We start from the raw sequence: 14,769 nt of genomic DNA on the forward strand, positions 1-14,769 counted from the left end.
AGACGGGGCTTGGAACCAAAGGAGGAGGTGGTAGCTTGACGGGGTTTGGGACCAATAGGAGGAGTGGGTAGCTTGACGGGGCTTGGAACCAAAAAGACGAGGGGGTACCTAGAGTGTGTCAGTAAAAGCTTTTTAACCAATTCATTAGAATCTTTAATTGCATTTTTGAATGGTGTAAAAAGCAGTACATACATGTAGTTAGATAGTAGGTGGTTGGTATGGTATAGATACAGTATTAATATAGGTTAGGGTTCATCATTGGTTGTCGTTATGGTGTGGTATAGATACAGTATTAATATAGGTTAGGGTTCATCATTGGTTGTCGTTATGGTGCTGTATAGATACAGTATTGATATAGGTTAGGGTTCATCATTGGTTGTCGTTATGGTGCTGTATAGATACAGTATTAATATAGGTTAGGGTTCATCATTGGTTGTCGTTATGGTGTGGTATAGATACTTTAACTACGCCATTATACATCATCTGTTTAGTCTGAGGAGAGGGTATTATTGTACAGTTTAGACATGTTGGAAACAAGGTCATAACATGGGATTCATTAATACAGTATTTTATTTATTTATTTTCACCTTTATTTATCCAGGTAGGCTAGTTGAGAACAAGTTCTCATTTACAACTGCGACCTGGCCAAGAATACAGCGAAGCAGTTTGACACAATACAACAACACGGAGTTACACATGGAGTAAACAAACATACAGTCAATAATACAGTTGAAAAAGCCTATATACAGTGTGTGCAAATGAGGTAAGATAAGGGGGATAAGGCAATAAATAGGCAATAGTGGCGAGGTAATTACGATATAGCAATTAAACACTGGAGTGATAGATGTGCAGAAGATGAATGTGCAAGTAGAGATACTGGGGTGCAAAGGAGCAAGATAAATAAATAAATACAGTATGGAGATGAGGTAGTTGGATGGGCTATTTACAGATGCGCTATGTACAGGTGCAGTGATCTGTGAGCTGCTCTGACAGCTGGTGCTTAAAGCTAGTGAGGGAGATATGAGTCTCCAGCTAAAGAGATTTTTGCAGTTCGTTCCAGTCATTGGCAGCAGAGAACTGGAAGGAAAGGCGGCCAAAGGAGGAATTGGCTTTGTGGGTGACCAGTGAGATATACCTGCTGGAGCGTGTGCTACGGGTGGGTGCTGCTATGGTGACCAGAGCTGAGATATGAGGGGGCTTTACCTAGCAAAGATTTGTAGATGACCTGGAGCCAGTGGGTTTGGTGACGAGTATGAAGCGAGGGCCAGCCAACGAAAGCGTACAGGTCGCAGTGGTGGGTAGTATATGGGGCTTTGGTGACAAAACGGATGGCACTGTGATAGACTGCATCCAATTTGTTGAGTAGAGTGTTGGAGGCTATTTTGTAGATGACATCGCCGAAGTCGAGGATCGGTAGGATGGTCAGTTTTACGAGGGTATGTTTGGCAGCATGAGTGAAGTATGCTTTGTTGTGAAATAGGAAGCCGATTCTAGATTTAATTTTGGATTGGAGATGCTTAATGTGAGTCTGGAAGGAGAGTTTACAGTCTAACCAGACACCTAGGTATTTGTAGTTGTCCACATATTCTATGTCAGAACCGTCCAGAGTAGTGATGCTGGATGGGCGGGCAGGTGCTGGTAGCGATCGGGGTGAAGAGCATGCATTTAGTTTTACTTTCATTTAAGAGCAATTGGAGGCCACGGAAGGAGAGTTGTATGGCATTGAAGCTCGTCTGGAGGTTAGTTAGCACAGTGTCCAAAGAAGGGCCAGACGTATACAGAATGGTGTCGTCTGGGTAGAGGTGGATCAGAGAATCACCTGCAGCAAGGGAGTTTGTAAAGTAAAATACATTTGCATTATAGATGCCCAATACAATAGTATTGTCCTGGAATTAGTTTGTAGTTTTAATGTTTTTATTTTACTGCTTTGTATATATACTTGTTTTCATGATTATTGCTCACATCTAAAATAACACATTCTGGTGTAGTTTCATCATACGCCTTTAAAATATTTTATTTGATGAAGTGTTATTTTTTGGGAATTTTGTTCTTGTCTATCTTGAGTATTTTTATTGACTTCATTGTGGCAATCCTTTCAAATACCTTGAGGCATAGTTCTTACAAATGCATTGTCTATCATTTAACATGTATAGTCATTTAACAGAAACTCTTTAACTAGAACATTTTACAGTAGTGAGTGCATACAGTTTTATACTTTTTTCTGTTCTGTTCCCCGTGTGGGAATCGAACCCACAACCTTGACACAGGACCACTATCCACTGCTGCGTTATGTATGTAGACGTTTGAAGAGACACCCACACAGAGCAGATATTCATTTTCCCCACCCACCTTTTATTTAAAACCCATTTAAAAGCAACACTGCCATGGGACATTATACGTAAGCCTACTTGTGTAGCCAGTACAGCGTACTGAGGAACATATAATTCACTTGGGTTTGTAATGCTCCCTGTCAAGTTGTCAGAATGGCTTTGCACTCATTCTTGTTATGCCCTGCCTTGAAATATCCCCTTAAATTATGCACAAATATTTAACCAATGTTTTACAATTCTGATGTATTCTTTTGTGTTTTTTGGGGGGGGGGCGACATTAATGGTGTATTTCAAATATTCCATGTCACTGATGTTGTTCGTCAGTGAGAAATATTTCTCCTTTAAACTAATCTGAATATGAATGGGTCGATGACTAAGTCAACGTTCTCCTCCGTCCTTGTAATGTGCCGTATCAACCGTTCCATCAGTATATTCTATCTTGTGTATTTCAGGGCTTGCTAATCTGAAAAAGGCTTTGTGAGTTGAATCAAATCATTATTTGTTTCTTATGGGGTAATTATGAGTCAGGCATTGCGAGTTTAATCACTTTTCTGTTACTTATGGGGTAATTATTGGTCATAATATTTGGTCAGATTCTGTCAAACACATGCTTTTGGTCTAAAGTGGGACAGCGTTGTTCAAACTGAAAGACCAGCGCCACCTTAGAGATGTCAGAGTGATGGTATATCTATTATCTCTATTGTAATCTCCTGTCACCTGGAGCGTTTGAAAAGTAGGGCCTCCCTGTTGGCATTAGATGTGACAGCTAAGTGTGCTTATTCAAATCCTATACGTGAAGTAAATCAGGGTCTGGTGAGAATCTGGAGCTCAAAAGGCTAATTAAATGAATAAAAGGGTTAATCACTCATAATACAATATGATTAAAATCTCTGTAATTAGGTTTCGGGAGAAGATAATAGATAAAAGAGGAAAGAAGTCAATGTCCTTTAGGATTGTTAAGATTATATCAGGTATACCTAAATATCCTTGGCTGTCACTAGGTCTTTAATATTATTGGACCTCTGACAGCCAATGACTGACAACACTGGCTACAACTTCCTAGTTTTGACTTGTCTGTAAACTCTCGCTCCAATAGATTCCTCTTTTTAACATTGATACAGTTCAGATAAATTCAGATAAATGCTCCCTAGAATATTAACATTCATGTTTTTCTTTATCTCGTGAAATGAAAATGTTTTGTCGAGTGTAGAATTCACAATTGTGATCCGTTCAAGTCAGCCTGGCCTTAACAAAAGCAGCATATGGCAAGTTGACACCGCTCAATCTCCCTGAGCATAAACCTGTAATACAAAAAGTCCAAAATACAGGATAAAGCAGATTTGTGATGTTTTTATTTGTTCATGAACGTGAAAGACAGTGATTTAGTTCCTTATGCGTGCTTCTTCCATTGACCTCTTACCTAAAGCAGCTAGAGGATAACGGATATAACAGCAAACGATCATTGAATCCCAATAGGGGACACAGGAGATTTACAGATGAAGGTCAGATGGATGTAGGCACTAAAGAGGAAAGCTTGTCAAAAATACTTCAGAGACTACATATTTATGGCACCATATGGTATCTTAATATCCTAAGAGATCTGTTTGGTAGGATCCAATGCTGCTCAGTGCACCATAGCCTCTTTTCCTCTCTCCCTAGCTTCCCTTCTCTCTTTTATTCCCTCCCTCATATCTGCCTTTTCTTTTATCTCTGTCTATCCTACCTGTTCTCAGCCGGTAAGTTTTAGAGATCAATCCCTCCCAGTGACGTGCGGGAAACCTCTGTCTCCATCTGTGCTTTAGTTGTGGCAGATCAAGTGAGCAACCTCCCTGGCTGGCTGAGTGATCTCAGACACGGGTATGAATATGCAACAGCAAAAAGGCCAATATGCTCTTTTGTTTGTCCCATATTCCACAGGGCCATAGTGCGTACCAGGTCAGTTGTTGATGTCAGACCCAACCTCCTGTGATTTGTGTATTTTCTTAGCTAGCAGGTCCTATTAACATACTCCTACTTAACATACTGTACACAGATATTACCATTTAACTTATGATCTCAGAACATAAACATTTGAAAGGATTGCAGATGTGATTATGTTGTTGTTCTAATTTACAATATATTCCTAAAAACAATCACTCTAGCTAAGTGTTATAGCTAACCCTTACAGAAAACCACATAATTTCACATATAGAAAAATCACATGATTTCACATATAGAAAAATCAAATGATTTCACATATAGAAAAAATCACATGATTTCACATGAAATTTCACGTGCAACAGCTTTCTTTTCTCGCAAAAGTCAGTGCTTCTATAATCAGTATGCACACTGTAGGTAGGCCTAACGTAAGCAGCAGTGCAAGATCAGATTCAACATGATCATCCAGATATCGGCAGATGTGTCTTTTGTAGTTTTGGGGGCAGACCTAGTGAATGTCAGACGTGTACCTATCAAGAGGTCCTACTGTAGGGTGCCAGAGTAAGGTTTAAAAGTATGAGTCAAAATGCTGTTTTCAGGGTTAAACGAAGTGTTGCAGTAGGGTGGTGGATGTAATTACACATTTGGAGCTAAGAATTGCATGCTCTGATAATCACAGTAAAATGCACAAGCTTATGCTCACATGTGGTATTCTTCAAGGACTTTCATCTGGCAAAATTATACCTGATTGTCAGGTGTGTCTTGAAGAATGCTTTAAAAAAAAAAAAAATTTGGAATACAAATGATCTAGAGATTTGTATTCATTGTTCGAGTGTAATAGAGTTTAACAGCTACCTCAGATTAGATTTCTAAGAGCTGGATTATATTGTAACTTCAATCTCCCTATATCTGTCTGTCTCTCTATATTACAGGAGACGGGACTGAAACCACCACTCTATGACACACTCTGTGGCTCAGGTACAACTCGCTGCCACAGGATAAAAATCAATCTCTAGCTGCCAGTACCTAGAGAGAGAAAGAGAGAGGGAGAGAGAGAGAGAGAGAGGGAGGAAGGCACAGATGAAGAGGTGGATCTCATACTATACAGTCTCTACAGCCTCAAAACACCAACCATCAAAAGGAATATGTTAATTTGTTTTTATTTTTTTTGTGGGCGAAAAAAAAAGAAGTATTACTTGAATAATTTTCACCGAAATGAAGACACGTTGTTGCCTGCCTGAAACTTGACAAAGCTCTACTTGTGAATCCTGTAGGAGGGTTTGAAATACTTTACAGAAACCCTATACCATCACTTATCTCGTATCTATCTGCTAGACGATGACACGTTATGATCTACCGCCCTGTAAAAACAATGAATAGTTATTCTGTACTGTATTCTGTAAAGTATGTTTATATGTATGTATATTTATCACAGAGTTGACTATGTTTATATTTATTGATTCTGTTTGAGTAAAGTTTGACCTACACTCTTAGAAATAAGGGTTCCGTAGGGGTTCTAAGGCTGTTCCCATAGGATAACCTTTCTGGATGCCATGTAGAACCCTCTGTGGAAAGGCTCCTACATGGAACTCAAAAGGGTTCTACCTGGAACCAAAAAGGGTTCTTCAAAGGGTTCTCCTGTGGGGACAGCTGAAGAACCCTTTAATGTACTAGATAGCACCCTTTTTTCTAAGAGTGTACCAGGAGGCTGTTTTATGTCACTTGCTTTTGAATCCATTGAATTCACTATTTTTTGGGCTCATGGATATAGTGACTGGTAATGTATGATGCTGCAATCTTGGCCTAATGCAAATGGACGTAATGCAAATTGGTCTACTGCTAATGGGCCTACAGCAAATGGGCCGACTATGTGACTGTTCTGCCCATGTCACCATGTACCTTTATGTCAATGATCGCCTCGTATCATCCCATACAATTACAGTGCCACTGTTACTGTTAGTAGTGAGGAGAGTGGCTAGTGTTAATATGTATGGCCCACTGGACTGGAACACCACAGCTAGTGTAAGTACTGACGAGTGTGGCTAGTGGTTGGCCCACTGGACTGGAACACCACATTGTCTACTGATTGTCACCGTAGGACAGTAGGGAATTGTACCTCATAATAGAGAGGAGATCAATATTTTGAGCCACAATCACAAGGGACCGAAAGGCTTTGTTCATAAAAGAGGACCGTGGTTTAACCTTAGTGTACTAGAGTCAGGTAGACAGCTTCACAGTAGAGCACCATGGTTTAACCGTAGTGTACTAGAGTCAGGTAGACAGCTTCACAGTAGAGTATCATGGTTTAACCTTAGTGTACTAGAGTCAGGTAGACAGCTTCACAGTAGAGCATCATGGTTTAACCGTAGTGTACTAGAGTCAGGAAGACAGCTTCACAGTAGAGCACCATGGTTTAACCGTAGTGTACTAGAGTCAGTCAGACAGCTTCACAGTAGAGCACCATGTTTTTTGTACCTGTATTTAACTAGGCAAGTCAGTTAAGAACAAATTCTTATTTTCAATGACGGCCTAGGAACAGTGGGTTAACTGCCTTGTTCAGGGGCAGAACGACAGCTCTGGGATTCGATCTTGCAAACCTATCGGTTACTAGTCCAACGCTCTAACCACTAGGCTACCTGCCGCCCCGTCAGTTAGAGTCAGACAGCTTCACAGTAGAGCACCATGGTTTAACCGTAGTGTACTAGAGTCAGACAGCTTCACAGTAGAGCACCATGTTTTAACCTTAGCGTATCGGAGTCAGTCAGACAGCTTCACAGTCACAGCCGATCTAACCTGTGAGATATATTGTTACAAATTTTAAAATGATTATTCCAAATGGTAAAACTCAGGCAGTTCGTTGATACCACTTGGTTGGTCTAAAGCAAAAAAAACAAGTAATGCAAACTTTTTTTTTTCTGCACTAATTTATATTGCCGCATGATTTATTCAATTGAAATTAGGAGGGATAAACATTGGACACCGACACGGGTAGATGTAGAGCAAGCAACATTCAGCAGGATTCAATATATTCACAGCAATAAGGTGACGTTAGGAAGAGAGAAGGGTCTTTTGGTTCTGGTTTGGTATCCACACAAATATATGCCTCTACTGCATTGTGTAAAACACTTGGAGTCATTCATCGTTGTTACGTCCTGATCTTAATTACTATCTTCAATACTACACTAATAAACAGCTTGGTTTGGTTAGCACTGTTGTTAATAGTCATGATGTTTAATGGTTGTCTTATAAAGAGACTGCTTTGGTAGACGAGGCTGTATGCACAGTATGTATGTCACATATACGATACCTTCCTAATGATTCAAATCGTTTCTGGAGAAGGTACCGGATGTAATTATGGTATCAAATGTAACACTACTGAGTAGAACCACAGTGTGAACTATACAGAGCATCTTAGCACTGCAATCATCATTAGATGTACCCGATCTTTGGGAGAAAAGAGAAAAAAACATACATAAATACATGAGACAAGACAGCTTCTGTTGTACGGGAGACAGATGACGATGAAATACCAGCCTCACTTTTATTCAATGTGAAGTACAATATGCTCCTTACCTACTCTTTGTAATTAAATTTGATTTGCCAATTATGTGAAGAAAAAGTGTATATAAATGTTTTTGTTTATGTATGTGTGAGCTTCTGGAATTTATTAAAGTCTTTTTGCATTGTATTGCACATTTCCCATGACTCTTCTTATTAATCAGAACATTGGACCTTCTCATTGCATTATATTAAACTGTCTGTCGTTCCTTCATTATATTATACTGTCTGTCTGTCCTTCCTTCATTAAATCATACTGTCTGTCTGTCCTTCATTATATCATACTGTCTGTCCGTCCTTCATTATATTATACTGTCTGTCTGTCCTTCATTATATTATACTGTCTGTCTGTCTGTCTTTCCATTATATTATACTGTCTGTCCTTCATTATATTATACTGTCTGTCTGTCCTTCCTTCATTATATTATACTGTCTGTCTGTCCTTCCTTCATTATATTATTCTGTCTGTCTGTCCTTCATTATATTATACTGTCTGTCTGTCCTTCCTTATATTATACTGTCTGTCTGTCCTTCCTTATGTTATACTGTCTGTCTGTCCTTCATTATATTATACTGTCTGTCTGTCCTTCCTTCATTATATCATACTGTCTGTCTGTCCTTCAATATATCATACTGTCTGCCCGTCCTTCATTATATTATACTGTCTGTCTGTCCTTCATTATATTATACTGTCTGTCTGTCCTTCATTATATTATACTGTCTGTCTGTCCTTCATTATATTATACTGTCTGTCTGTCTGTCTGTCTGGCCTTCCTTCATTATATTATTTTGTCTGTCTGTCTGTCCATCCATCCTTCATTATATTATACTGTCTGTCTGTCCTTCCTTCATTATATTATACTGTCTCTCTGTCCTTCCTTCATTATATTATACTGTCTGTCCTTCATTATATTATACTGTCTGTCTGTCCTTCCTTCATTATATTATACTGTCTGTCTGTCTGTCCATCCATCCTTCATTATATTATACTGTCTGTCTGTCTGTCCATCCATCCTTCATTATATTATACTGTCTGTCTGTCCTTCCTTCATTATATTATACTGTCTCTCTGTCCTTCCTTCATTATATTATACTGTCTGTCCTTCATTATATTATACTGTCTGTCTGTCCATCCTTCATTATATTATACTGTCTGTCTGTCTGTCCATCCATCCATCCTTCATTATATTATTTTGTCTGTCTGTCTGTCCATCCATCCTTCATTATATTATACTGTCTGTCTGTCCTTCCTTCATTATATTATACTGTCTGTCTGACCTTCCTTCATTATATTATACTGTCTGTCTGTCCTTCCTTCATTATATTATACTGTCTGTCTGTCCTTCCTTCATTATATTATTCTGTCTGTCCTTCCTTCATTATATTATTCTGTCTGTCCTTCCTTCATTATATTATTCTGTCTGTCTGTCCTTCCTTATATTATACTGTCTGTCTGTCCTTCCTTCATTATATTATTCTGTCTGTCCTTCCTTCATTATATTATTCTGTCTGTCTGTCCTTCCTTATATTATTCTGTCTGTCTGTCCTTCAATATATTATACTGTCTGTCTGTCTGTCTTTCCTTCATTATATTATACTGTCTGTTCTTCATTATATCATACTGTCTGTCTGTCCTTCCTTCATTATATTATACTGTCTGTCTGTCCTTCCTTCATTATATTATTCTGTCTGTCCTTCCTTCATTATATTATTCTGTCTGTCTGTCCTTCCTTATATTATACTGTCTGTCTGTCCTTCCTTCATTATATTATACTGTCTGTCTGTCCTTCCTTATATTATACTGTCTGTCTGTCCTTCCTTCATTATATTATTCTGTCTGTCCTTCCTTCATTATATTATTCTGTCTGTCTGTCCTTCCTTATATTATACTGTCTGTCTGTCCTTCCTTCATTACATTATTATGTCTGTCTGTCCTTCCTTCATTATATTATACTGTCTGTCTTTCCTTCATTATATTATACTGTCTGTCTGTCCTTCCTTCATTATATTATACTGTCTGTGTCTGTCCTTCATTATATTATACTGTCTGTCCTTCCTTCATTATATTATACTGTCTGTCTGTCCTTCCTTCATTATATTATACTGTCTGTCTGTCCTTCATTATATTATACTGTCTGTCCTTCGTTCCTTCATTATATTATACTGTCTGTCTTTCCTTCATTATATTATACTGTCTGTCTGTCCTTCCTTCATTATATTATACTGTCTGTGTCTGTCCTTCATTATATTATACTGTCTGTCCTTCCTTCATTATATTATACTGTCTGTCTGTCCTTCCTTCATTATATTAAAATGTCTGTCTGTCCTTCCTTCATTATATTATACTGTCTGTCCTTCATTATATTATACTGTCTGTCTGTCCTTCATTATATTATACTGTCTGTCTGTCTGTCCTTCATTATATCATACTGTCTGTCTGTCTGTCCTTCCTTCATTATATTGTACTGTCTGTCTGTCCTTCATTATATTATACTGTCTGTTTCCTTCATTATATTATACTGTTTGTCTGTCCTTCATTATATTATACTGTCTGTCTGTCTGTCCTTCCTTCATTATATTATACTGTCTGTCTGTCCTTCATTATATTATACTGTCTGTCTGTCCTTCATTATATCATACTGTCTGTCTGTCCTTCATTATATTATACTGTCTGTCTGTTCTTCATTATATTATACTGTCTGTTCTTCCTTCATTATATTATACTGTCTGTCCTTCCTTCATTATATTATTCTGTCTGTCCTTCCTTCATTATATTATACTGTCTGTCCTTCCTTCATTATATTATACTGTCTGTCTGTGCTTCATTATATTATACTGTCTGTCTGTCCTTCCTTCATTATATTATACTGTCTGTCTGTCCTTCCTTCATTATATTATACTGTCTGTCTGTCCTTCCTTCATTATATTATACTGTCTGTCTGTCCTTCCTTCATTATATTATACTGTCTGTCTGTCTGTCCTTCCTTCATTATATTATACTGTCTGTCTGTCCTTCCTTCATTATATTATACTGTCTGTCTGTCCTTCCTTCATTATATTATATTGTCTGTCCTTCCTTCATTATATTATACTGTCTGTCTGTCCTTCATTATATTATTCTGTCTGTCTGTCCTTCCTTCATTATATTATACTGTCTGTCTGTCCTTCATTATATTATACTGTCTGTCTGTCTGTCCTTCCTTCATTATATTATACTGTCTGTCTGTCCTTCATTATATTATACTGTCTGTCTGTCCTTCATTATATCATACTGTCTGTCTGTCTGTCCTTCATTATATTATACTGTCTGTCTGTCCTTCATTATATTATACTGTCTGTCTGTCTGTCCTTCCTTCATTATATTATACTGTCTGTCTGTCCTTCATTATATTATTCTGTCTGTCTGTCCTTCCTTCATTATATTATACTGTCTGTCTGTCCTTCATTATATTATACTGTCTGTCTGTCTGTCCTTCCTTCATTATATTATACTGTCTGTCTGTCCTTCATTATATTATTCTGTCTGTCTGTCCTTCCTTCATTATATTATTCTGTCTGTCCTTCCTTCATTATATTATACTGTCTGTCCTTCCTGCATTATATTATACTGTCTGTCCATCCTTCATTATATTATACTGTCTGTCTGTCCTTCCTTCATTATATTATACTGTCTGTCTGTCCTTCCTTCATTATATTATACTGTCTGTCCTTCCTTCATTATATTATACTGTCTGTCTGTCCTTCATTATATTATTCTGTCTGTCTGTCCTTCCTTCATTATATTATACTGTCTGTCCTTCCTTCATTATATTAAACTGTCTGTCTGTCCTTCATTATATTAAACTGTCTGTCTGTCTGTCCTTCCTTCATTATATTATACTGTCTGTCCTTCCTTCATTATATTAAACTGTCTGTCTGTCCTTCATTATATTAAACTGTCTGTCTGTCCTTCATTATATTATACTGTCTGTCTGTCCTTCATTATATTATACTGTCTGTCCGTCCTTCATTATATTATACTGTCTGTCCTTCCTTCATTATATTATACTGTCTGTCTGTCCTTCCTTCATTATATTAAAATGTCTGTCTGTCCTTCCTTCATTATATTATACTGTCTGTCCTTCATTATATTATACTGTCTGTCTGTCCTTCATTATATTATACTGTCTGTCTGTCTGTCCTTCATTATATCATACTGTCTGTCTGTCTGTCCTTCCTTCATTATATTGTACTGTCTGTCTGTCCTTCATTATATTATACTGTCTGTTTCCTTCATTATATTATACTGTCTGTCTGTCCTTCATTATATTATACTGTCTGTCTGTCTGTCCTTCCTTCATTATATTATACTGTCTGTCTGTCCTTCATTATATTATACTGTCTGTCTGTCCTTCATTATATCATACTGTCTGTCTGTCCTTCATTATATTATACTGTCTGTCTGTTCTTCATTATATTATACTGTCTGTTCTTCCTTCATTATATTATACTGTCTGTCCTTCCTTCATTATATTATTCTGTCTGTCCTTCATTATATTATACTGTCTGTCTGTCCTTCCTTCATTATATTATACTGTCTGTCTGTCCTTCCTTCATTATATTATACTGTCTGTCTGTCCTTCCTTCATTATATTATACTGTCTGTCTGTCCTTCCTTCATTATATTATACTGTCTGTCTGTCTGTCCTTCCTTCATTATATTATACTGTCTGTCTGTCCTTCCTTCATTATATTATACTGTCTGTCTGTCCTTCATTATATTATATTGTCTGTCCTTCCTTCATTATATTATACTGTCTGTCTGTCCTTCATTATATTATTCTGTCTGTCTGTCCTTCCTTCATTATATTATACTGTCTGTCTGTCCTTCATTATATTATACTGTCTGTCTGTCTGTCCTTCCTTCATTATATTATACTGTCTGTCTGTCCTTCATTATATTATACTGTCTGTCTGTCCTTCATTATATCATACTGTCTGTCTGTCTGTCCTTCATTATATTATACTGTCTGTCTGTCCTTCATTATATTATACTGTCTGTCTGTCTGTCCTTTCTTCATTATATTATACTGTCTGTCTGTCCTTCATTATATTATTCTGTCTGTCTGTCCTTCCTTCATTATATTATACTGTCTGTCTGTCCTTCATTATATTATACTGTCTGTCTGTCTGTCCTTCCTTCATTATATTATACTGTCTGTCTGTCCTTCATTATATTATTCTGTCTGTCTGTCCTTCCTTCATTATATTATTCTGTCTGTCCTTCCTTCATTATATTATACTGTCTGTCCTTCCTGCATTATATTATACTGTCTGTCCATCCTTCATTATATTATACTGTCTGTCTGTCCTTCCTTCATTATATTATACTGTCTGTCTGTCCTTCCTTCATTATATTATACTGTCTGTCCTTCCTTCATTATATTATACTGTCTGTCTGTCCTTCATTATATTATTCTGTCTGTCTGTCCTTCCTTCATTATATTATACTGTCTGTCCTTCCTTCATTATATTAAACTGTCTGTCTGTCCTTCATTATATTAAACTGTCTGTCTGTCTGTCCTTCCTTCATTATATTATACTGTCTGTCCTTCCTTCATTATATTAAACTGTCTGTCTGTCCTTCATTATATTAAACTGTCTGTCTGTCCTTCATTATATTATACTGTCTGTCTGTCCTTCATTATATTATACTGTCTGTCCGTCCTTCATTATATTTTACTGTCTGTTCTTCCTTCATTATATTATACTGTCTGTCTGTCCTTCCTTCATTATATTATACTGTCTGTCTGTCCTTCCTTCATTATAGTATACTGTCTGTCCTTCCTTCATTATAGTATACTGTCTGTCTGTCCTTCATTATATTAAACTGTCTGTCCTTCGTTCCTTCATTATATTAAACTGACTGTCTGTCTTTCAATATAATATACTGTCTGTCCTTCCTTCTTTATATTAAACTGTCTGTCTGTCCTTCCTTCATTATATTAAACTGTCTGTCCTTCTTTATGTTATACTGTCTGTCTGTCTTTCCTTCATTATATTATACTGTCTGTCTGTCTGTCCTTCCTTCATGATATTATACTGTCTGTCTGTCCTTCCTTCATTTTATTATACTGTCTGTCTGTCCTTCCTTCATTATATTATACTGTCTGTCTGTCCTTCCTTCATGATATTATACTTTCTGTCTGTCCTTCCTTCATTGTATTATACTGTCTGTCTGTCCTTCATTATATTATACTGTCTGTCTGTCCTTCCTTCATTATATTATACTGTCTGTCTGTCCTTCATTATATTATACTGTCTGTCTGTTCTTCATTATATTATACTGGCTGTCTGTCTTTACTTCATTATATGATACTGTCTGTCTGTCTGTCCTTCCTTCATTATATTATACTGTCTGTCCTTCATTCATTATATTATACTGTCTGTCTGTCCTTCAATATATTATTCTGTCTGTCCTTCATTATATTATACTGTCTGTCTGTCCTTCATGATATTATACTGTCTGTCTGTCTGTCCTTAATTTCCTCTACTTTTAACAGATTCCCATTAAGAATAAAAATAACCTTGATATCATCTATACGATGATTAGTACATTTTCTGTTTTGTTATTCTACATTGTACTGTCTAGGTCAACGACAGGCCAATGCCCTTCACAACTTCCGTGTTGCTGGAATGGTTAGTTGGACACACGAATAATAATTGTGTGTCCAATTATTCTTGCAACAACATAACTCGACTAGCGGGAAGAAATGATTAAACAGTTTAGATATCCATCTCTCATTCGGGAAACAGTTTTAATCAGAAGTTATGATGGAAAATATGCAAACGGGACTTTTGTGAAAACATGGCAAACTATGGTGTCAGTTATACTTTAAGGTATTGTGAAATAAATAAAGTAAAACATAACAAAGCTACCATTTACCCTTTTAGACTTCCATATTAAAGTTTGCAGACTTGAATT

At 36.9% G+C, this 14,769-nt stretch overlaps 1 protein-coding gene across 2 annotated transcripts in view; it reads left to right on the top strand.

Annotated features, from left to right (window-relative positions):
- LOC129858511 (protocadherin-11 X-linked-like) overlaps window positions 1-14,769 on the top strand; it is a 285,587-nt gene that overhangs the window by 35,079 nt on the left and 235,739 nt on the right. The window contains exon 4 of one of the 2 annotated variants that reach the window (XM_055927802.1): window positions 5,180-7,935. The exons of the other annotated variant lie outside the window; for it this stretch is intronic. Within the exon in view, the coding sequence (XP_055783777.1) occupies window positions 5,180-5,263 (84 nt within the window). The 3' untranslated portion in view covers window positions 5,264-7,935. Of the gene's footprint in view, window positions 1-5,179; window positions 7,936-14,769 lie in introns of those variants that run through there. 2 annotated transcript variants of the gene reach the window in all.

Source organism: Salvelinus fontinalis, chromosome 6, assembly GCF_029448725.1.
Source record: "Salvelinus fontinalis isolate EN_2023a chromosome 6, ASM2944872v1, whole genome shotgun sequence".
NCBI lineage: Eukaryota > Metazoa > Chordata > Actinopteri > Salmoniformes > Salmonidae > Salvelinus > Salvelinus fontinalis.